We start from the raw sequence: 23,906 nt of genomic DNA on the forward strand, positions 1-23,906 counted from the left end.
CCACCCCTGCCCTAGATGAATCTAGAGCTGAACCCCAGGCTTGGCCAGTGTGTCTTGGTGACTGGAGAAAGCCAGAGGCAGGTTCCAGGGAGGGCACCTTGTTGCAGACAATGACTACCAGAGCTGCAAGACTTGTTTCTTCCTAACTTTTGGGGTACCTTTACTGCCCCTTCCAAAAGAAGGGGTGGACTACAGCTCAGTCCACTGGTGTTTTACCCACCAGGGCTAGGGATCTACAACCCAGAGCCGTGTGTGGATATTCTCTACAGCGGACCTTGTTAAGAGCTACCCCCGTTTTCAAGTCCTAGGGGGTATTTGCCTATCACTTTATACATCACAGTTTTGGTAGTGGACCCCCCGAGGTGCATAATGAGAAGTGTGGTTACAGCTCCCTTATGCTCTCTAAGATGGGGTAGTCCCTTATGCTCTCCCCTGTTCCTGGCTCCCTCTATTGTCTCACCTTCTCTGTTTAGATTAATAAAAGCGGCAAAGAGTCCTGTGGCACCTTATAGACTAACAGACGTATTGGAGCATAAGCTTTCGTGGGTGAATACCCACTTCGTCAGAGGCATGTAGTGGAAATTTCCAGAGGCAGGTATAAATATGCAAGCAAGAATCAGGCTCGCGATAACGAGGTTAGTTCAATCAGGGAGGAGGAAGCCCGCTTCTAGCAGCTGAGGTGTGAACACCAAGGGAGGAGAAACTGCTTTTGTCCTTGGCGAGCCAGTCACAGTCTTTGTTTAATCCTGAGCTGATGGGGTCAGATTTGCAAATGAACTGAAGCTCAGCAGTTTCTCTTTGAAGTCTGGTCCTGAAGTTTTTTTGCTGCAGGGTGGCTACCTTTAAATCTGCTACAGGTTTTTGTATATTGCCATTCCTAATGTCTGATTTGTGTCCATTTATCCTTTTTACATAGGGACTGTCCAGTTTGGCCGATGTACATAGCAGAGGGGCATTGCTGGCACATGATGGCGTATATTACATTGGTGGACGTGCAGGTGAATGAACCAGTGATGGTGTGACTGATCTCATTAGGTCCTGTGATGGTGTCGCTGGTGTAGATATGTGGGTAGAGTTGGCATCGAGGTTTGTTGCATGGATTGGTTCCTGAGTTAGTTACTATGGAGCGGTGTGTAGTTGCTGGTGAGAATATGCTTCAGGTTGGCGGGTTGTCTGTGGGCGAGGACTGGCCTGCCTCCCAAGGCCTGTGAAAGTGAGGGATCTTTGTCCAGGATGGGTTGTAGATCACTGATGATGCGTTGGAGAGGTTTTAGCTGAGGACTGTTGTGATGGCCAGTGGAGTTCTGTTGGTTTCTTTCTTGGGCTTGTCTTGCAGCAGGAGGCTTCTGGGTACACATCTGGCTCTGCTGATCTGTTTCCTCATTTCCTTGTGTGTATCAGTTTTGAGAATGCTTGGTGAAGATCTTGTCGGTGTTGGTCTCTGTCTGAGGGGTTGGAGCAAATGCAGTTGTACCTCAGTGTTTGGCTGTAGACAATGGATCGTGTGGTGTGTCTGGGATGGAAGCTGGAGGCATGAAGGTAGGCATAGTGATCGGTGGGTTTTCGGTATAGGGTGGTGTTAATGTGACCGTCGCTTATTTGCACCACGGTGTCTAGGAAGTGGACCCCCCGTGTAGATTGGTCCAGGCTGAGGTTGATGGTGGGGTGGAAGCTACTGAAATCGTGGTGGAATTCTTCCAGGGTTTCCTTCCCATGGGCCCAGATGTCATCAGTGTAGCGTAGGTAGAGAAGGGGCGTGAATGGACGAGAGCTGAGGAAGCGTCGTTCCAGGCCAGCCATAAAAATGTTGGCATATTGTGGGGCCATGCGGGTACCCATAGCGGTGCCACTGATCTGGAGGTATATATTGTCACCAAGTTTGAAATAATTGTGCGTGAGGATAAAGTCAGAACTCAGCAACCAGTTGTGCCGTGGCATCATCAGGGATACTGTTCCTGACAGCTAGTATTCCATCTGTGTGTGGGATGTTTGTGTAGAGAGTCTCTACATCCATGGTGGCTAGGATGGTGTTTTCTGGAAGATCACCAATGCATTGTAGTTTTCTCAGGGAATCAGTGGTGTCACGGAGATAGCTGGGAGTGCTGGTGGCGAAGGATCTGAGTAGAGAGTCTACATATCTGGACAGTCCTTCAATGAGAGTGCCAATTCCCGAGATGATGGGGTGTTCAGGATTTCCGGGTTTGTGGATCTTGGGTAGTAGACAGAATAACCCCGGTCGGGGCTCTAAGGGTATGTTGATTTGTTCCTGTGTTAGTGTAGGGCGTGTCCTGAGTAGATGGTGCAGTTTCTTAGTGCATTCCTCAGTGGGATCTGAGGAAAGTGGCCTGTAGAATTTGGTATTGGAGAGTTGTCTGGCAGCCTCCTTTTGGTAGTCAGACCTGTTCATGATGACAACAGCACCTCCTTTCATCAGCCTCTTTGATTATAATAGGTTTCAGAGTAACAGCCGTGTTAGACTGTATTCGCAAAAAGAAAAGGAGTACTTGTGGCACCTGAGAGACTAACCAATTTATTTGAGCATGAGCTTTCGTGAGCTACAGCTCACTTCATCAGATGCATACCGTGGAAACTGTAGCAGACTTTATATATACACAGAGAATATGAAACAATACCTCCTCCCACCCCACTGTCCTGCTGGTAATAGCTTAGATAATAGATAAGCTATTACCAGCAGGACAGTGGGGTGGGAGGAGGTATTGTTTCATATTCTCTGTGTATATATAAAGTCTGCTACAGTTTCCACGGTATGCATCTGATGAAGTGAGCTGTAGCTCACGAAAGCTCATGCTCAAATAAATTGGTTAGTCTCTAAGGTGCCACAAGTACTCCTTTTCTTTTTGATTATAATGTCAGGGTTGTTTCTGAGGCTGTGGATGGCATTGCGTTCTGCACGACTTAGGTTATGAGGCAAGCGATGTTGTTTTTCCACAATTTCTGCCTGTGCACGTTGGCGGAAGCATCCTACGTATAGGTCCAGACTGTCATTTTGACCCTCAGGAGTCGTCCATGTGGAGTTGTTCTTCTTGTGCTGTTGGTGGGGGTGGTATCGGTGTATCAGAGTGTTATTCTGAAAGTATTCTTTGAGCCAGAGATGGCGGAAAAAGGCTTCCAGATCACCGCAGAACTGTATCATGCTGGTGGGGGTGGCAGGGCAGAAAGAGTCCCCAAGATAGGACAGGTTTCAGAGTAGCAGCCGTGTTAGTTTGTATTTGCAAAAAGAAAAGGAGGACTTGTGGCCCCTTAGAGACTAACACATTTATTTGAGCATAAGCTTTCGTGAGCACGAAAGCTTATGCTCAAATAAATGTGTTAGTCTCTAAGGGGCCACAAGTCCTCCTTTTCTTTTTGCAAGATAGGACAGACTCTTCTGCCGGGCTGAGTGTGTAGCTGGATAGATTGACGATATTGCTGGATGAGTTGGGGTACCACTATTGTGGCCCCATGTGGCAAGTAGGATTTTAGACAGCTTACAGTCCTTTTTCCTTTGTAGAGAGGAAGTGTGTAATGTAGATCTCCTGTCTTATTTTAGTAAAGTCCGTTTGTATGGAAGGTTGGTTATTTATGAGAGTTTCCAGGTTGGAGAGCTCTTTTTTGATGTTTTCCTGTTTTCTGTATAGGATGCTGATCAGGTGGTTCCTCAGTTTCTTTGATAGCGTGTGGCATAATCTCTCGCTGTGATCTGTGCAGTATGTAGATAGCAATGGATTTTTCACCTTCAGTCCGTTTGGTATGATGTCCATCCATTTGCCTTTGGAAAGGAAGATGGTATCTGTCTGTACTTGTGCAAGTTTCTTCATGAGGTTGATGGATTTCCAGTCCATACGGCTAAATGCAGAGCCTTGCATGGCATCAAGTATCAGAGGGGTAGCGGTGTTAGTTTGGATCTGTAAAAGTGGCAGAGTGTCCTGTGGCACCTTATAGACTAACAGACGTATTGGAGCATAAGCTTTCGTGGGTGAATACCCACTATTTAGATTGTACGCTCTTTAGGGAAGGGATATAGGATTGTGGTAGCATGCCACGCTCCTGGTCCATGCCTAGCACTACTATGTGCTAGGCACTGTACAAACAGAGCAAAACCAAGAGAATTAAGGGAGTTTAAGCTTAAAGTTGGGTGTGGCTTTGTATGATTGGACTACCACAGTGGGGCAGAGAGAGAGCTACACTCCTCTAAAAGCCAGCGTGGTCCCTACAGAGCAGGGCAGCTACCTTCCATCCCTGTTCTACTGAAGCTTCTCTCCTGCAGGTTGTAGCAGTTTCCCTGCAATTCTCAGGGGAAGGGATTAGTCTATCTTTTGCAGGAGCTGAACTTCTGACTGGTACTCCAGGGGCAAGTTAGGTCATCTGAAGTTAACTCCTTCAATGTTGCAGCCATCCACTCAGGCTTGCATCCTCCTCCTATACTGAACGGTCACTGAATCTAGTCCCTGTCTTCACAACGTAACAGTTGGGTCAGAAGAAGAGGAGTTTGGGGGTGGGGGGAGAATCTACTTCTACATCAACCACCCCAGCCCCTCTGACTCCTCTAGTGCTCCTATCGGGTCTTACCAAAAACTAAGCCTTCCTCGTTCAGGCCACATCACGTGTGTCTCAGCCACCCCACTGAAGTGTCTTTATCCACTAGCATGTTTAACCTGCTTATCCTGGCCTAAAGCTCCTATGCAGCTTTAGTACTCCTCTAATCAAGTCTGCCTTAACTCCCCTTTTTAATTAATGCCCTGGTCTATTAAACACGTGCCTAACCTCCATTCAACTCCCTCCGAAGGCTACCTACAAATAATGAACTAAGGGATTAAAAGGGACCCCCTCAATCACCCTGTTTTCTGTAACTGCAGTTCCTAAAATGTGGTCTGTGACCTATGGCAGCTAGTGCTTAGGGTACCAGCTGTTTGGAGAAACAGATGGGAAAGGGGAAAAGAAAGCAACCCCCCCCCCCCCGGCATCGTATTGAAGGTTTAAACTATCAAATATTTTCCCCAGGTTCAAGTGCTGCCCTTAGGTAGTCACAGACAGACAGGGAAGGTGGGGACACACGTTTGAGGAAAACCCGTTCTACGGTGCGAGCTCTCCAGGATAGGAGCCATCTTGCAGAGCAGCTAACGTACTGGCAGCACTTTAACTGGGTCCCTGTTGACCGAGAAAGAAGAATACAACCTATTGCAGTGGTAGCACATGCTGGTTCCTGGCGGGCTTCTTCCCATCAAAGTACAAACAATGCCTGTTGACTATAGGTAGAGACTGCATGGCTAGAGACCACTGTGAGTATGCAAAAAAGTGCAGCTTGGTGCAGAGGAACGCACACAGAGTCAATTCCAGCTGAATCATGAAAGTTGAAGCAAGCGGGCCAGGGAACATGCTGAACCAGATGCCACTTCAAAATGACTAAAAGAAAAGGAGTACTTGTGGCACCTTAGAGACTAACCAATTTATTTGAGCATGAGCTTTCGTGAGCCACAGCTCAGCTGTGGCTCACGAAAGCTCATGCTCAAATAAATTGGTTAGTCTCTAAGGTGCCACAAGTACTCCTTTTCTTTTTGCAAATACAGACTAACATGGCTGTTCCTCTGAAACCTTTCAAAATGACTAGGGCACCAAAAATTGTCAGTGGGGAAGCTGGTTATGAAGGGAGTGGAGTACACGCTAGCTCCCTGAAGCAGCTAAATCATGGCTTTGAGATGAGGTGAGTTGACAAACCAGCAGCTTAGCACAGGGGTAAACAGTTTGTTGCTACATGGTCAAGAAACCTGGGTCTCCTATAACTCCTCACCAGGCCTTAGCAGAGTAACACCTGTACATGCCCAGCCTGGCTTTTAAAGGCAAGGTTTTTTTTTTTTTTTAATAGCAGGCCCCAGCAAGCTATATAACGTACAGGCTGAAATAAAAGATTAGGTTAAGGAAAGTGCTCTACTGAAGATTAATTCAGGCTCCAAAATGCTGACCATACACCAGCACAACTCTGAAACCAGAAAATGCTTTATTGGAAAGGTACAAAAAACCAGTCACTGCAGCTAAATTTACAGCAATAAATTACGTTGTGGCTGTCAAGAGACCGTGGTGGACACATACACAGGGCTACACGCCTTACAAACAGGAATCCACATTACTTGGTATATCAATAATTTATTTTATAATAAAAAAAGCAGCAAAATAAATATTGAAATGAAATTACTGAATAACCACAGAGGATAGAATGAGTTGGTGATAAACTTAACAGAAGATCTACCATTTAAAAAAAAAAGAAAGCAAAAGACCCACCATCTACAGAAACACCCCAGCAGACTGAAGTACAGATGACAAAGGAAAACAAACCCACATTACAAAAGTTTTTTTTCTTTAAATGAAATCATGACAAAGTTTAAATGATCTCAAAGAGAAAAAATGCCTCCTCCTCGGGCTTTGAGTCGCACTGTAGCTTGAATGTCCCACTATTCCAGCAGTACATAAACCTTGCCACTCCCTCGCCCCTCCCAGCCATTATTCATTTTGCCTGCTGCCTTCCCTCACCTGTCCCAGAAAGATGTGGCATTACAAAACGCACAACCCTTTTGCTCGTTAAATGTTGTTTCCTCAGGCAGAAGATATAGCTGGGCAAGAGCAGAGACGCTAACTTGCTTCAAAGGGCTCTGACGCTTCTCTAGTGGGAAACTATTCCCAGTCAGGAGCACAACAAATGCACGTACAGGAGCACAGAGAAGCCCCTGATAAGAAGGACCTGTTATTGCCCAATGTAAACATCCCACAACGCCCCAACTGTGGGTTGGGGACATACCGCTGGCTGCTTCTAATGTCCCCACCTTCATACTGTGGTTCCTATGCACAGGTGGGTATCGGAGGAAAATTCTGGGCCTGGGTTCAGAACTGGAGCCTAATCCTCATGAAATTAAGGCTCGTTGCTTCCCTCTAGTGGTGGTGTGACAAGATAAGAGGGGCAAGAAAGGAGCCCTAGTTACTGCAGTAAGGAGAGACAAGCAGGAAGTGGAAGGAGGGTTGAAGAGAAATAAGCACTCCTTTTCAACAGGGCTCTCCTACTGATTCTGCAAGCATTGGCCCAATTCCCCTCATGTGGCTTTTGCCCTGGGCATCAGACTTGCAAGTGCAGGACGGAACAGAAACAAACCCCAGAGGAAGAAGGGAGAGGGAGTTGTCTCTCCAATGTGGTGAGCAGCTTTCAGATTGTTACTCCCTCTAGGTTACCTTGCAATTCTGACCCACCTGTTGAAGTTAGCCAGCATGCCTCCTTTCCCCCCAAATCACCACCCAAGGAGCCCTGGACTGGCAATTTCTTTTAGTAAAGATTTACAGTATCAAACTTGGAAAAAAAAATTACGAAAAATCTGTATGATAAAATGTATATAATATATTTATATATATATATTTATTTCTCTTTTTAAATATTTCCACGTGGTCCTTATGGATATCCAATATGGATTACCTACCATGGTTATGGTATCAGCTTTAATAACACCCAGGTCTCATTCTTGATTGAGTGATCAGAGACTATGCGCCTACTAGCACTAAATCAGCAATCACTTGGACAAGCCTTTGGCACACTTCTGAGAACTGGAAAATGCTCAGCCACAATGGAAGTACTAGCAAAGAACTCAGATCTAGTCCTCATCTCATTCCAACAGCAAGAGAACCCCACAGAATTACGTATAAATTCCCCATTACACTCCTGTCTCGATCTCATTTCCTTGGTGCAGTGACGGATGCCCCGGGTGGTGGTGGGGTGGTGATCTTATCTGTTCAGGAATGTCAAGACTTTCATGGAGCTATTATAGAAATGGGGAACATTCAGTCATTTCCAAGTCCACCGGATATTTTTCTGTTTTTCTCTTTTCAAATCCCAACAGTGCTAGGAATCTAAACATTGCCTGTATTAATGGTGGCACCTTAAAGATCTGGGAAGGTTTCCAAATACTTTTGAGTTACAGAACATGAAAAGGGTCTTCCCTTCTCTTCCTCAGCTTCTGCTGGGGGAGCCAATAACTGGTATCAGGACATCAATCTGCCTGTTAGGAGGTGGTAAGGAAGTGGAGGAGCTAAATACCATCCAAACTATATTTGTTGGTAACTTCCTGTTTGCCTCCTCAAGGAGGAGATTAATCTGGTGGGGTAAAAGCCATCAAGGAAGCATTACTCTTACACATTCTATGGCTCAGTAAAGTCATCAGTGTAGATGTTTAGGACTGAATGAGAATCAGGTTCTGCCTCTCCAACTACTTGACTTAAGTACCTTCTTGGGAAACCCAGAGATTCCCAGTAACTGGATAAAAGTGAGCCAAGAACAACTTGTGTTTGTCTTTAGAAGAAAGACAGAGCTTCACTAAACTTGTGCATTCTTCTTGCTATTCAAGACACAAGATGACTTCACAAACGGTATCCTACACTGGTCTAGGATGCCAATTTTCTGTCCTCTTCAATGATACAAGCATCTTCCTTTATCCTTTTCAGTTAAACTAGAACACCAATCATTTTTCTCCATCTTCTCCTTTGTTCCTTACTCTGGAACACGAGTCTACCAAACTCTTCTGAATAGGAACATCAGCCATCTCCTCCAGTCACCTTAAACTTCAGGAGTCTCAACCTCTTCTCACCTGCTTTAGAACAGGCATCTGACAGCCCACAAATCTTTGACCCACTCTGGAACACCAGGCAATCCCTTTTCTTTCCTACTTCAAACACACAAACATGAACATAGTTATTTACAATCTGACCTGGAAACTTAGAATGTCTTTTCAGTCCTGTTAAAGAAGAGTGGACTCTTCTCCCTTTGGCTTCCTCTTTTCTGCCCACTGCTGATCCACGGTTACCTCTTCCCAACTGCCCTTCAGAACCATAAGCCCTACTTCTTGACCCCAATTTTACTATCCCCCAAAAGCCACCGATTCTAATACTGCCCTCCATGCATCTCCTGGGATAATTCACACCCCCAAGAAACGTTGAGTTTCAGGGTTGTCTTCAGACAGGTTCTCTCAACCCTCCCAACACAAAACACTATAGGTTTTTCTACTCTTTGGAACCCAGCTTTAATGACTGAGATTGGGTTAAGAATCTTTCTTCTTTTCAGCTTCCACCCAGCATCCCATACCCCATCTCTTGTTGGCAAAGACTAGTGTACATGGCCCCTGAGGTTGGGATGGTTATTGTTCTAACAGGCAAAGGCTTTAACCACCACTACCTCGGTCATCCAGGAGTCTCTGCTGGCTTTGATCTTCTTACACATGTACTATTGGCCCTCTCATTACTTCAGTGTTTTTAACACATCTTTCTAGCATGCTCTATGGAAACACCTTTCCACAGGGCTGATTTCCAGAAGAACAACTTCCCCCACACGGCAACCTACTCTGCCTCAGTCCAGCAATACTTTAGTATTTCTCTCTATGCCCCCCAACATACCTCCCTTCTTAAATTTTACTGTGCCTTCCTCCTTTGAGGGTCAAGGAACCCTGAATATGCCACTATTACAAACCTGTGGATCATCTGGAAGAAATAAACTGCATAAATATACCCAATTTACAGGCACATCTTGGGGAAGGAGCTCTTGGTAGACTTGGCTTTGTATAAGGGAGGCTGCAATTTAGCTTTATAGGCCACACAGGTATGGGGTGCATTAAAACATGTAAACTGGTAACCAGTATGGGCTGAAGACAGGAAGGTTTTTCCTAACTGGTGTGGTCTGACCCAAACATATTACCCCTCTTTATAACCAACCCTCCTTTCCTCCCCGCAGCGCATGGCAGAATGCACACTGCTTCAGAGTTTATTTCTCTGCCACTGCTATGACAGATGAAGGTGGTGGTGGGGTGAGGTAACTTCTTAATAGGAGTTGGATGCCACTGAAGGAAACTCTTCTCTATACATTCACCTCACATGATTTTGACAGTCCATCTGTTAGCTGGCTCTTGAACATCATTCACAAAGACGACGAAGGCTCCTCCAGTATCTTCTCCCAATTGAGAAGCTGCCCACAGCTTAAAGAGGGTTGGGGAGGCAGGGAGAGGAGGAAGAGAAAGCTCAAACTAGGTACAGAGCTCAAATCCCAGCCACAAGAGTTTCCTGGAACCACTAAGTTCACGGAGGAGCAGCCAGTTACATTCCCTTTGTAGATTTTTTTTTTTTTTTTTGCACTTTTGAAAGAGAAGGAATTGTTAAAATGCCAATTCTTGAAGTGACCAAGGACTCTGGAACGGTGCATAAGAGCCCTTTCCGCATCCCTCCGAAAGGCTGCTAGTTCCCCCATCTAGGGCACTAGGATGCTGCTGAAAATGGCACAGAACTGGATGAGATTTCAGCTGATTTCACAATAGTGATGACACTAGTGGTGGCGACTTTGGTCGGGGTAATAGGCCCCCGTGCAACAGTACGAGCAAAGGTCTGCAACGCCTCGTACTTGGAGCGCAGGGCGTCCAGCTCTAGCTTCATGCTGCTGTTTTCTCGGGCCAGCTTCTCCACCTCTTGCTGCAGCTCAACCCGCTGCCTCTCCAGCTCCTCCTTCTGTGTCACACGCTTGATGCGGCAGCTGGCAGCATAGCCCCGGTTCTTGAGCGTGCGCCTCCGCTGCTTCAGGCGGATGACCTCTTCTTTCGTGAGACCCCTCAGGTGCTGGTTCAGCTCCCGGACGGACATTGACACGAGTTCATCGTCACTCAGCACTGGGGCGTTCTCTCCCGACTCCTCCTTTACCTACAAGCATCAATTTCACAGAGATAACAGTCAACAGCAAGCAACCTGACCAGGTATTAAGCAGCCATCCTGGCTAAAGCAAGAAAGCAACTATGCTACCCTGCAGTAATGTAACTATATTCGTATAGCACCTCTCCAGACAGAATGATCCCAAAGCACTTTACAGGCTATTCATACCACTGAAATGCAGCCACCACTCAGTGGCACATGGCAGATATTTTAGCATAGTATCTTCAGGGCGTACAAACCACTGTGATGGGAGCTGGCAGAAAATATCTAGAACATTACACAGCCATTTGCAGGGGGATACAGCAATGGATTTCTTATCCAGATAGAACTACAAGGAGACTTTTAGGGAGACTGGAGTAAAATTGTTTGAGCTGAAACGTGCCACAGGATCTTTATCGCAAGGGGTCAGGACCATAGCTTTTCATCTTATCTCCAGCAGCACAGTGCCTTGCAGGATTATGCTGAGGCATTGGGTCAGTACTGACCCAAAACAAACACCGCCACCTCCTGCACCTTGTGCATTTCTTTTCTGAAGGTCTCCCATCCACATACTATCCAAACCCAACCCTATTTAGCTCATAAGACCACATCCTGAAGTGGTAAGGCTGCAGGCCCATTTACTGGGCCACAGTACAGGGAGGTTAGATGAGGCAGACAGAGAAACTCTCCCTCTCTCAACCTTTAAGAGGTTATTTGTTTGTTTTTTATCCATAGTTATTTGCAGAACTTTAAAGGGGTAAAAAGAACGTCTACAGAGAATGCAGGGCACTGGAAGAGAGACTCAAGACACTAGAAGGGATTTCTAACAGGCTCATCAGCAAAATGTGCCATCGAAGCCATGAGGCAAGTGTGTCTATGAGGAGTTCACTGCCTACTCAGATCTATAGGTAAGACATCTGCAAATCTGCAGCTTCCTTATCAAGGTGCATGGGCCCCTAGTAGCAGCAGTCTCTCACGCCCGCAGACCATACGTTTCGCGATGCTGTCAATACACCTCAACCCCCGCCTGTCTCCTTAATACCAACACAGACACGCTGGTCTATGCGCAATCCCGGAGACTCTTGTCTTCCCCCCTCGCCCCCCATTATATCATCAGTGCCCCTCTATCCTTTCTTCCCAAGTGCTTCCCGGCTGATACCAAAGAAGCATTCTGACACACTAATTTGCAAGCAGAACCCCACAGAGAATAAATGGCTTTTGGCACTATCGGCATGGCTCCTTGACCCCATCCCATTTACCCAGAATCATCTCAGTCAGGCTCCCACCACAGCCTTACCTTTAATGCCTTGTTCGGTTTGGGATTAGTCGTCATAACCTGGGCACGGTCTCCTGGACAGAACTGGTCAGAAATTGCAACTGGAAAAAACAACACAAACAGGATTTTCAAAGGGAATAGGGAAGGAAACAGACCCAACATTCAAGACATAGTGACCCATCAACCTTTAGGACCACCAGAAGGATTCAGAGAGGAGTGTCTTCCTCCAGCCACGTATGGGAGAGTCTTCTTTGTATTGCCAGCAAGTGCCACATGTAAATACAGCTTGTTTTGGTTTTTTGAAGTTAAATGGGGCTGGTTTTAAATTCTTGGTAATATTTTTGCTTAGAAAAAGTGCGAGGAAGTAGATGAATACTGGATTCCATCCTCAAGTAGCAATTGTGCTGGCTACCATACACTACTGTGGCAATGTGCTATCTCACCTCTAAGGGCTAGAGGGGAGTTCAGTCTCCATGAGCCGGTCAGTTCTTCATCTGCCCTGTGGAGGATTTTGAGATATACAGATCCAGCCGTTAGGGACTGGACTAAGACTATCAACTCATTTCACAAAAGACACGAAAAAGCCACCAGACAGGAACGCCGCCGCCACCGCTCCCCTCCCATTTTGGTCATTACTGACCTGGATTGGCTTTGAACCAGCAGCCTGGGGAAGAAAGGTATTCCATTACTAACCCTTAGCCCCAGACACCGCAAATATATCACTTTTAAAAAAGCAGGCAAAACCGATTATTAAGACACGGGGCGAGTTTCTGTGCCTCCTGGTAGATCAGGACTGTTGCTTCATGTCTCACCCTAAGGCTGCGAGAAGTCACCTGTCTGATATTCCTAGAGGAGTATCCATTGACAAAGAATGTCCTCTGCTGAGAAGCTGCCCTTCACTCTCACCTTTGCTGCTAACTTCTCCCCTTCAATCAGCACTTTAGAGAATCCGTCCAGGGGGACCTTGTTCCAGAACCTTCACACCCACCAAGTTGGAGAGATGACATTGCCAGAGTGATTGTTCGTGATGTACCTACCACAGAAGAGGGCACTGCAGCTGTGACATCACAGCATCTGCCTATACTTTCCCCAGCATCTTGGCTACACAAGCTGGGGAGGGTGCGAGGGCTCCAGCTCTGACACAGAGTCTGTCCCTCCCAAGGAGCAGCTGGAGTGGATTTCAAAGGCTGCAGTGGTGCTGGGTGTACAGAACACACAGACTGTCTGGCGGGAGTTCTGCTCCCCTCCCCATCCCATTTCCACGTCTGCATCGTGTCACACATTCTAATCATTGATGAAAAATACAGCCAAAGCATCCCAAGCATGATTCCCTTCTGATAGTTGCCATGGTGACCTTGGGAAAGTAGCCAACCCTGAGCCAGTAACCATGGAAACAGAGAAGCCCAAAAGCAATGATGACTTCAGGTCATGTCTGTGAAAAGACATCATGAGGTCGTCAGAGAGTAAACAAACTCATTCATATCTGCAAACAACCCTGGAGGTGGGAGGTCCAAGGGCATATGAAAGTGGGGTGCAGGAGGTGACAGGGAGTTGTGCGGGTAAAGGAGGCTGTCTCAGTTCAGGCTGCTTTTGCTTGAATTGTACCAGTCAAGATACTTCATCATGTGACATGCACACAATTGAGGGAGAGGAAAGACAAAGAACAAAATCACAAAGTAAAACCATTTCCCTGGATTGCAGAATGTTTTCAATAAAGCACCTCATCTCTTTGTCAGCCTGAGACAGAGATAGTATCTCTCCATCTGCATGTCTAGCCCCCACCCGACTGCCTCCTATCACGCAGTACACGAGCCAGACCAGCGAGAGACGCTTCATGATGAATGGGCCACTTAAAGCGACTGGTACGCAGTGTCTTTTGTGCGGCACCACACAGGGTGGTGCATTGTGTCGTATTACACCCCATCCTCACAGCAGTGCCAGCTACTCTCACCTCCTCCCCGGCAGCAGGAGCAGACTCAGCAAAGCCCACTAAAAATGCCCTGGACAAACGGTCATTATTCATCATGGACTGAGTAGCACAAACCCACCTGGGAGGGCACCTCACCACTTACTGAGGGGGAAAAGGGATGGGTGTGAAGCTGGAGTCTGACCTCTCTTCTATGTGAAATACAAAACTTGCAGCACAACTAAGAAGCCTGAGGGAGGGTTGAGTCTTCTCTCTCACGCGCAGACATCTGTCCAGACATCACTTCTCCCCCTTTGCAGTTCTCCTCTCCCTCACTTCCCAGTCACAGTTGGTATTCACTAACTACGCCTAGCAGGAGCATGCTCCTGCTCAAGCCAGAGACACAAACACACATCATAAGCACAGACAGGAAGAAGGAAGGGCTCCTAGACCTGGCCAAATGGCCCTAAGGAGTAAAAGGAGCAGCGAGTTGCCCATGTATAAAGAAAACACACTGCACCCCCTTCTCTTCGCCTGCGCGCGCATGCACACACAGCCTCAGGCCTGGCAGTCAGTTGGTGCCATAGCTATGCAGTGAGTCACCAGCTGTTTACAGAGTTGGAGAGCTAGAGCTCACATTCCCACAGACCCAGAAACCCTTCCTTCCTTCCCTCCGCATCCCCCCAATCCCTGCAAGGAAAGGGGCACACCCGGCACCTGGCCCAATGAAAACGGAAAAGGGAAGTCAAGAAAGGAAGGGGGGAGGGGGCAGAACATGACTCGGTCACACCCACCGATTACACAAAAAGGCTTTTGATCCTCACCCAGTGAGTCTTCAAAGCACTTTCTACACCAGTGGATGGAAAAACTGAACACTCCACTGGCTGCTCAGAGAGGGGAAGAAATGTGGAATATTGTGGAAAGCAAGTGCTGAGGGTGGAGACTTCCCCGGGGATCACTGTTAGAAGTAGTCTGCCACCCAAAGTAACTCTGCTTATTTTTAAAAGCCTCCTGCGACTCTGTGTGATGAACCCCCCTTCTGGTCACCTGTTGCTTTGTGCTGGATGTCTGCTGAAGGGATATCTATTTACATTCCACACTGCTCAGAGGAAGGTCCTAGACTCCTCCATGTTTGGTACCAGACCAGGCACTCTAGTGCACACAACAATTTAACAAGGGCCCAGGTTGTTACAAGTGTTATAGGTGGCAGTCATTAGATTACCTGTAAATAATAAGCAAAAATCAGCATCTGGAAGAAGACCCCACACAGGAATTTGGTTCTTGCATAAGCATCAATTCTCAAATACTGGTTCAAGCACAGACATTGGAGTCAAGGTCCACTGCTATTTGAGAACAGACTCCTACTTGAGAGTTTAATATAGTACTGTTAAAAGCACCAGGATCACTCGAGTGACTGAATATCCCATGATAAATTTATTTTATGCCGGTGACTATCACGTGGTGTGGTCTGAACAAGACTTAGTACCATGAATTAGGTTGTAACCCTGACAGACAATTATGCACTCTTAGGCCTCGAGCAAGTTACTTAACTTCTGACTCAATTTCCCCATCTGTATAGCAGGGGTGGGTGGGGAATACTTACACAGTTGGTGCTGTTTATGGCTATTTATCATCTACAAGTGGTTAAATACACTATAGTATGTGGCATTTCCTGTACACAGACTGAAAAAAACCCAGAAAACCCTTTAGTAAAAAGGTACACACAGTGCTGCAAACATTCAATTTTTAATGGTGTCCAGTGCACATACCTTATAGGGGTGTCTGCAAGGCTCTATATAAATGTGTGATCTTATTACGATAAACATTTTCTTTCCCTATTCCTTGTTAACTGCATTTGCAGCCTCCTATCTCAAGTTAGACTTCAAGCTTTTCGGAGCAGGGACCGTTACAACTTTTATTCTGTAAGCCGCATGGCACATTTCTGAGTGATATATAAATATGTACTAAGTATTATTATGCCCTTGGTAAAGGGACAAGTGTTTCTATAAGGTTGTGTTTCTCATTTATATTTAAAACAAGTGTTTTTATTGGAAGTATACAAAGAACCACAGTGCTAGTGTTTTTATTATAAGGTTATCCCACAGCACTTCTGTCCAGGGCCGGATTTACACCTTATGTGCTCCTAGGGCACAGCATCTTCAGCACCCCCCACCCACAGCTGACCTTCATCTTGCACAGTTTTAGAGAGGTAAGTTGCGCCTAGAACGCCTGCGCCCCTAGGCACGTGCCTACTGTGCTTAATTGGAAATCCAGCCCCACTTCTGTCAACACCCTTGCAGTTGACCCCCAGATGGCTCTGATCTGACTTACAGGATCCTCATGAGAGCTTGAAGTGCTCTTCTTATTCAGCCCAGGATCACACATTTGATGGTTTCAGTTTGGCACACACTGCAATACCCACTATTTTCCTTTGGGGCTCTCCTCTTCCCCACCCACTCAACCAAGACAACCCTTACTAGTAGGATGAGGTGGGGCAGCACTGCTGTGTGAGAAGAGCACAGCAAATGAGATCAGAATTTGGTTTGAATAGCACTTTTCACACTCCAGTGCTCCAAAGCACTTTTCAAAGGATGGGGTTAGATACCAGCAGTCACTGTGTAGCTAACAGCAGCCATGGATGCACTTGTTTGCAGTTCATACATAGCCTTGGATGTTAAAACTCATTTTAGTACAAAAGGGAACATTGGCAAGGACATAAATTATCCAGTAGGAAGCACCACAGTTCTTTAGCTTCCATTCACACATGAAGCAGCACGTACAGTAATATGAGACTATATGACCCTCACCCCAAACCTGCAACAACTTTTCCCCTCCTAAGGAGCAGACAGAGGTGTACAGTTTAAGCAGGAAGGAATTCTCAATTTTATCTGACAATCAATCATCAATAGTCTCAATTAAGCACAGAAGATTATGCAAGGAATACACCGTGTCCAGCCATACTGAAATCCAGCTAGATCATTTCCAATGAAATTGTTCTGTGACTTACCCAAACTTTCCGTTTATCCACAAGCTATTTTCAACTCTTGGTACCCTTCTTCCTGCTTCTGCCTGTAAGTCTCTTTTAAGATTTAAAAGGCTGGCTACTTGGAGCTGGAGTGTGGCTAGTCACCATGAATGAGTAATCCATAGCCAACAGCCTGCCCTTATGTCAGAGGCCAGACAGACTGCCCTGGCTGCTGCTGTGAGAAGCTGAATAGCCACGCTATTCCTGGCCCCTGCAGAGCATTTCAATTTGACAACTGTTCTCATCCAGTGAAAAGCACACACTTATCCAATCCCTAGCGTCATACCTTCACATGCCATACCTGCAAGATGGTCACGTCAGTTAACCATGCCTACAAAGCTGGCCACATGACACATCCACCAAGGAGGACATCAGGTCTGACAGGTGAGGGAATGGCAGATGCTTAAACCCTAAGCCCTGTGCTTCCGTCCCCTGGAGACATAGCATAGATTTCCAAGACACTGCAGTGTGGAATGCAGAGAGTATCTTTCCCTCCATCATTCACAAGTCCTCCTCCTGCTCTATCAATCCTCACACACACTGAGAGGCAGACTGACACTTGTCATTCATCTGTAACAGAGAAGGGGAGAAGGATACACCGATGATATGAATCACACAGAGAGCAAGCATACATGAGGCAATAACTTCTACGTGAATGGACAGAAGACACACAGGAGGGGTGAGTCACTGTGTTTACTGTTCTAGAGAGAAGCTACACAAGAACACTCACCCAGCTAGCCAGCTTTCCATTTCGCTTATGGATCAGAACCAGCATCCAGAAGCAAAGAACAGATTCAGAAACCTTCAGACTGAATCAGACTGCTGTCAGGACAGGACTCTGAGGCTCTCTCTGGGGAAGCCTGGACAGGGATCAGACAGTCTTCAGTGGTTTAGTAAACAACTGAGTCAGATGCTGCAGAGTCCTTGTGGTTACAGAGCAGAGGATTCAGGGTATCATGAGAGCGTGCCTGTGTGTCACGTTACAGAGACCCTGGAGTTTCAGGGAGGGGAGACTGGGAGCTACTGAGGTCAGATGTATTGCAGACAGCTTCTGATATAAAGAGGGTACAGAGCTCTGATTTCATGTGCATTTATAAAATATAGTGATATATAATGTTCTACTAATATCAGTTAAATCTCACACCAGCTCCAGAGGCAAATAAATATTCCATTTTACAGACACTGAAACTGAGGCCCAGCACAGTGAAGTGATTTGTTCACAGCCACAGTGGGATTTAATGGCAGAACTGGGATTAGGATTTATGAATTCATGGCTCTTTGTCATCCTATGCTCCAACTATTATATCACATCTTTCTCAGCCTATATAGTGATAGTTAGCAAGGAGGAGAGATAACAGTACTGTTATGCAGTGTCCCATATGTTGCAAGCCAGTGGAATTTGCTGCAGATCTACCTCTTGCTTCAGAACTGAGCAGCAGGATCATGGCTTTCATTAAGGAGAGTTTCCAGGCTTTACAGTCACAAGAACATCTTCCAAACATGAACCAATGCAGTATTACCTGCCTGAGGCTTTAGACAGCCTGAAACAATCGCTCAGCAAAAAGCAAGATGCTTATTCATCTCAATAGGGTGCTGAGCTTGGGATTTCTTGATAACAGAGAGTTAGCACTGTTTTAGCAGGCATCTAGCTACAAAATACTCAAAGTACAGGTATGTTTGTGGGATAAAAATCAAAACAAAACTGCACACCATGCCATTTCAGCCACCAAAAGCCCCAGGCGTCCCACCTTCAGTTCTCAAACTTCCAATATAGTTACACGTTTTCAATAGAGCACCTGAACACTGACTGACAATGTAGACTGAACCAATCGTTTACAGTTAATTCAATAAAGACATAAATTTTGTAATGTCTAAGTCTGCCAATCTGTTGCAAAAACAATGGAGGCTAAGGCACAGAATTAGGGGAAACTTGCAAAGTGCACAGCCCTCAGACACTAGAAACAGAGTTTGCGGATTTCTGCTTCCATATTTTTTAGATACTGCACTTTTGCGGTGGGGTCTGCGTTAACCCTAACGTTTCAAAGAACATTTAGCACAATTAAGCCAAAGTGTGAGCACAAAGCCCTGACAAATTTTGCCAAGGGTCCTGCTAACTGGATCCAGCACAGCCCCTGCACTCTGTAACCATATCCTCATTAATAATTATCCTCCACATTCTCTCTGAAGAAAAGGAGTACTTGTGGCACCTTAGAGACTAACAAATTTATTTGAGCATAAGCTTTCGTGAGCTGCAGCTCACTTCATCGGATGCATTCAGTGGAAAATACAGTGGGGAGAATCTCTTTAGGTACACACAGGGTTAATTCTCCCTCCCCCTCAGCCCTGCCCAGACTATGCACTGTCATTGGATAATAAAAGTGTCCATCATCTTTAGGACGAGACAAGAGGAGGCAGGCGTCTCTGCATTAGTTTACACACGGAAGGGGAGAGAAAGAGAGCAGGCGACAAGCACGACTCCATCAGTGCGAAAGCAGCAAGGTAAATAAATTAAATACTAAACCATGGCAGCAGCATAATGGAACATACCGGCTGGGCTGGTGTTGGGAGCAGGGCTGCACCTTTTCCAAAGACACAGGGCCCAAAATCCCACAAAAAGGGATGCAGTTTTCCCACTGTGTGGGACAGGAGCATTTGCTCACTACCTCTCTGTTCTTCTTCGCAGACCCAGCTTTGCTCTAGTGAGGAGCTACCCAGAGGGCAAAGAGGTCAAGACAATTAATGGAGCCCTTTCCATTTTCTGTAAAGCCCCTTTGCCCAAAGGGGTTTGTTCCCGATTTGAGATCTCCTGGCCTGTTTTCTGCTGGGATCCATAGAACAGGGCCCCTCCTCCACTAAGCAACACACAGAGGAATGGGGGGAGGGAGATAGAGGAAATGGCCCTTGGCAGCAGCAACAGATCTCTCTAAAGTTGACTAAATCATGTTTTTAAGGATCAGAACACCTCCCTTCCCCCCTCCTCTGTCCCCTCAGCAGGGATGTTTCTCTAGCTTGTGCCATCTCCTTCCCTGTCTGAAGAAGATAGAGGAATAAGGTTTCTCCGCCCTTATCTCGGTCTAAAAATCCAAAGTGATCAGATGTATCCTGCACAGTCACCAGGCAAATCTACCGCAGAGCAGATGCTCTGAATGTTAAAGTCCCCCTCCCCGCTCACTCTTCATCAAGGGTGTGGTCTCTGAACTGCTGGAGACCATTTTCAGATGTTTCCCCTTTCCAGGTGTAGCCCTCCTCAGAGTCATATTCATCAGGCCAAAGGCCAGACATGAGACTACGTGCAACTCTATGTATCTAAAGGATTGTGGGGTTTGTTAATAAGCATCTCCTTCCCCTCAGAAGGGGAACATTTTGCCTCCTCGGAATTCCCATTCTCAGCCAGTCTAGGAAAAGAGTGGACCAGGAAACCAAACCTGCATTTCTCACATCAGCACAGAATATTACTGTTAGCCCAAAAAAACCTCTTTTCTAAGCAAACTAATGTATTTTGTAGGGAGGATAAAGACCTCCGAGATGCAAACTGTCAGTAGTAGGGATGCCTGCTTATCAGTGTTTCCAGATCCTCCTTGCTCCACTTGGAACTGTGGACCCATACTGATTTTACCCAGAATGCTCTCTTTACATTTCAAAGTCAGTCATATTTAGAACTCCGAGTCAGAGGGCACAGCTTTGCTAGAACCGTGTTCAAGAACCATTCAAAATTAGACAATCTGTACACTTGTCCTATGGCACAAGCTAATGAGAACCACCACTACAATGTGGGTACAGAGTCCCCTCCTCCACTAGCTTAAGCTTTTGGCCTTCCCAGTGATAGAAAACATGCCAGTTGTCCGTAGCGAGGACTGCTGGCCATTTCTGATTCAAAATGCAAGGCATCTTATGTTACTACAACCATGTCTAAACCAGGAGGCTCTTTCAGTCTCATGGGTGGCCATGTGGAGCAGGTGATTAAGCAACATGTGCCTTACACAGGGTTTCAACACCCCAAGAGGTCACATGAAGGTGTGTTCATTTGTCATGGTTAACACAATGCAAAGAATTACAAAAGTATCTAGGGATGTGCAGTTTCCTTTAATGTAGTAGTAGTAGGGTTCACAGGAGCATCTGAATTCTAGCAGTTGCCCTTCCTCAGGTACTTCCTGTGTGCCACCAACATGCATGCATAGAGATTCCTTTGCATGTCATTCAAATGCTTGATGATGGGGCTGCATGGGTTCTTTAAGGGGACAAAATAAAATCATTCAGAGATGAGCTATGCACAAATGCTAAATTCAGAAAAAGCATCACAACTTGGAGACGTTACACCAGCAGCACTATCTAAATTCAGAAGGATTTAACTGAAAAGTTGCTTTGCTGAATCATACAGCTTGCTAACACTACAGCCTGTTCTAGTGGATGCAATCCTTCCAGCCCAAACATTAACTCCCTTCAGGCTTTGTGTTCACTCCAGCTATGTCTACACTGCGCACCTTACAATGGCGCGCTGTTGTAAGGTACGCAGTGTAGCTGTTCTTTGTTGCCAGGAGAGAACTCTCCTGAGGACAAAATAAAACCACCTCCAACGAGGGGTGGTAGTTTAGTCGGCGGGAGACGCTCTCCCACTGACAAATCGGTTTGTCCACACCGGTGCTTTTCACACCCCTAGGCGACAAAAGTTTTAATGCCCAAAGTGCCATGTAGACATAGCCTCACTCCCAACTACCATCCCTCTCTACTCTCCTTCATGCCTGCCTAGGCGCTCTCTCTCCCCTATTCCAGACTGGAGAGGATAGGCAGGGGATTGGGGTCTCTGGCCTAGTTAAAGTCTCCTGTCCCAATGCCCCTTTGGCCAGGCACCCCTTCCTTAGTTAAAAGACCATTTCAGACTCCACTTTTCATCTTGCCGGAAACTCTGATCCTAAGACCCTCCCAATCTTTCTGATCCATTCCATTCACCTCTCCTCTCTGCTCAGATTTCCTGCTCCAATGCCCCATTGACATAGTCCCACCAGGAGAGTGCTAATCCCATATACTTCTGCACTCTTCTCCCCAAGACCCTTGTGCCACCTGCAGTCTATGAGCCATGATTGCCCCTCAAATGCTCCTGGTAGCCTCCCTACTGTCATCCAGCTCCTTCTCGTCTCCCCTCCTATCCCCAGGAGAAGGGGGAGGCATCCGCGACCCCTCACCAAGCCTCATTAATGGCCCAGATCCCGCTTCTCGCCCTCGTGCCACGCTCCATGCACCCAGCCCCTCCCCCCAATGCCAAGCCGGCCGGCCCCCACTTCTCACACCCCACCCGGAGCCCCTCTGCCCTCTGGTCAGAGCCACCCCGGCTCCTGCCCCTCCCCTCGCAGCCGGCGCGCCCCACGGCAGTGCGCCCCCCACCCCGCAGCGCCCCCGCCCGCTTCTCACCCCGCCCGCCCGCGCCGAGCGCGTGGTGGGGCCCCCGTCCGGGGCAGCCACGTGTGTGAGAGCCGCCGCCGCCGCTCCCGGCGCGGAGCCGGACGCGGCAGCACGGTCCGGCCCGGCTCGGCTCGGCTCGGCCCGGGACGGGGTGGACAGACACCACGTGTCCCACGCGATGATGACTCAGCGAATTTCCAGCTCCTGCTACAAAGTGCCCGGCCGCTCCTTGCCCGGCTCGAGGGCTCCGCGCGGGCCGGACCCTGCCCCGCCCCGCCGAGCCGAGCCGAGCCGAGCCGGACCCGACGGCCGCACCCCGGGGGCTGCGTCTTACCTGGGCCTGTCAGGAGCGCCCGGGGGGGGGAGGTGGCGGTGGAGGCGGGGACGCGCGCGGCGCGGGGGAATGGTGGCGGGGACGCGCTTCTCAGCCGCCCTCCCTGTGTGTGCGAGTCCCGGGAACAACAACAAGCGCGGGGCCCCCCCCGCCCCGGAGCCGACCAACCAGGGGCCGGGCCGCTTCCGGGATCGCGCCTCACGCCTCGCGTCATCTGGCCACGCCCCCTCGTCGTTGCGCGTCGTCTGGCCACGCCCACCGCGTTCATTCCTGGAGGGCGGATACGGCAGGGGGAGGAGCCGGAGTGGAGACAGGCGGGGCGGGAGAGCGCACAGGGAAGGGGTCGGAGGATGGGGGAGGGGCCCGGGGCCCGGCAGTGGGAGGGGGGCAGGAGGATGCGGAAGTGCAGTTGGTACAAGGGGGGTGGGGGTGGGAGGGGCAGTGGAGGCAGGAGAGTGGGGCGGGGCATCCTTCCCGTGGTAGTGTGGGTGGGGCAGACGAGTGTGGTGTGAGACAGCCCAACATCTGTCCTGTGTTGCTCACCCCCATGAGGAACATCCCTAACCCTGCACGCCCCGCCCTGCGGAGGTGCAGCCACCTCTGGGGCGGGGGGGCGGCGGGTAGCAGCTTCACAGGGTGGCCAGAGACAAGCAATTTGCTTCAAACTCTGTCCTGTACCCCAAAAAAAAAATGCCCTAGACCCCCTAACGTCCTGGCAGAACTCGGGCATACAAGGTCTTGCCTGAAAAGCCCCCCACGCAGTAAACTGCAGGGTGCCTGCTCTGCCTAACTTCTTTCAGACCTCAGGGAGCGTGGGACATTTCAGATGCAATGTTTAGAGTGCTGATCACCATCCCCTTTGGCAGCCCAGGGGGGCTGAGTTCAAGATAGCTGTACGGGCACGACAAGGTAGGTAAGTGGTGCCAAAGGGAGGCTACAATTTCAAGAATCTAGGATACAGCTGCACAGCCGTGTTGGGCTTCTGTAGAATATTTAGGAGCACTGTTCATTTCTAAAGTAGTGGCTGATTGTCATGTGTTGTGAAGCTGTTTTCACCATCTCTTCTTCCGCAATACTAATAAGTGAAAAGAAAAGGAGGACTTGTGGCACCTTAGAGACTAACACATTTATTTGAGCATAAGCTTTCGTGAGCTACAGCTCGCTTCATCGGATGCATCCACTGAATGCATCCGATGAAGTGAGCTGTAGCTCACGAAAGCTTATGCTCAAATAAATTTGTTAGTCTCTAAGGTGCCACAAGTACTCCTTTTCT

General features: G+C 47.8%; 2 protein-coding genes across 7 annotated transcripts in view; one reads left to right on the forward strand and one right to left on the reverse strand.

Annotated features, from left to right (window-relative positions):
- Positions 1-5,978: 5,978 nt before the first annotated feature.
- On the reverse strand, positions 5,979-22,838 carry MAFK (MAF bZIP transcription factor K). 6 transcript variants are annotated; one of them, XR_012670131.1, is made up of 4 exons: positions 22,634-22,838; positions 11,993-12,072; positions 9,890-10,707; positions 5,979-8,693 (listed from the first exon to the last, which is right to left on the reverse strand). XR_012670131.1 is itself a non-coding variant. In XM_048867951.2 (3 exons), the coding sequence occupies exons 2-3, from the start codon at positions 12,026-12,028 to the stop codon at positions 10,273-10,275; spliced, it is 471 nt and encodes a 156-aa protein (XP_048723908.1). In that variant the 5' UTR covers positions 12,029-12,072; positions 22,634-22,838; the 3' UTR covers positions 5,979-10,272. The 6 variants fall into 6 exon arrangements, 5 of the variants coding, with proteins under 5 accessions (XP_048723908.1, XP_048723913.1, XP_048723911.1 ...); XM_048867951.2 differs by having other exon boundaries at positions 5,979-10,707; XM_048867956.2 differs by lacking the exon at positions 22,634-22,838 and adding an exon at positions 17,633-18,463 and having other exon boundaries at positions 5,979-10,707.
- LOC125644269 (lysosomal alpha-glucosidase) overlaps positions 17,543-23,906 on the forward strand; it is a 29,875-nt gene continuing 23,511 nt past the window's right edge. Inside the window, exons 1-2 of the mRNA XM_048867949.2 lie at positions 17,543-17,581; positions 19,298-19,401. Of these exons, the coding sequence (XP_048723906.1) occupies positions 17,558-17,581; positions 19,298-19,401 (128 nt within the window). The 5' untranslated portion in view covers positions 17,543-17,557. The remainder of the gene's footprint in view (positions 17,582-19,297; positions 19,402-23,906) is intronic.

Source organism: Caretta caretta, chromosome 10, assembly GCF_965140235.1.
Source record: "Caretta caretta isolate rCarCar2 chromosome 10, rCarCar1.hap1, whole genome shotgun sequence".
In the NCBI taxonomy this organism is placed as follows: Eukaryota; Metazoa; Chordata; order Testudines; family Cheloniidae; genus Caretta; species Caretta caretta.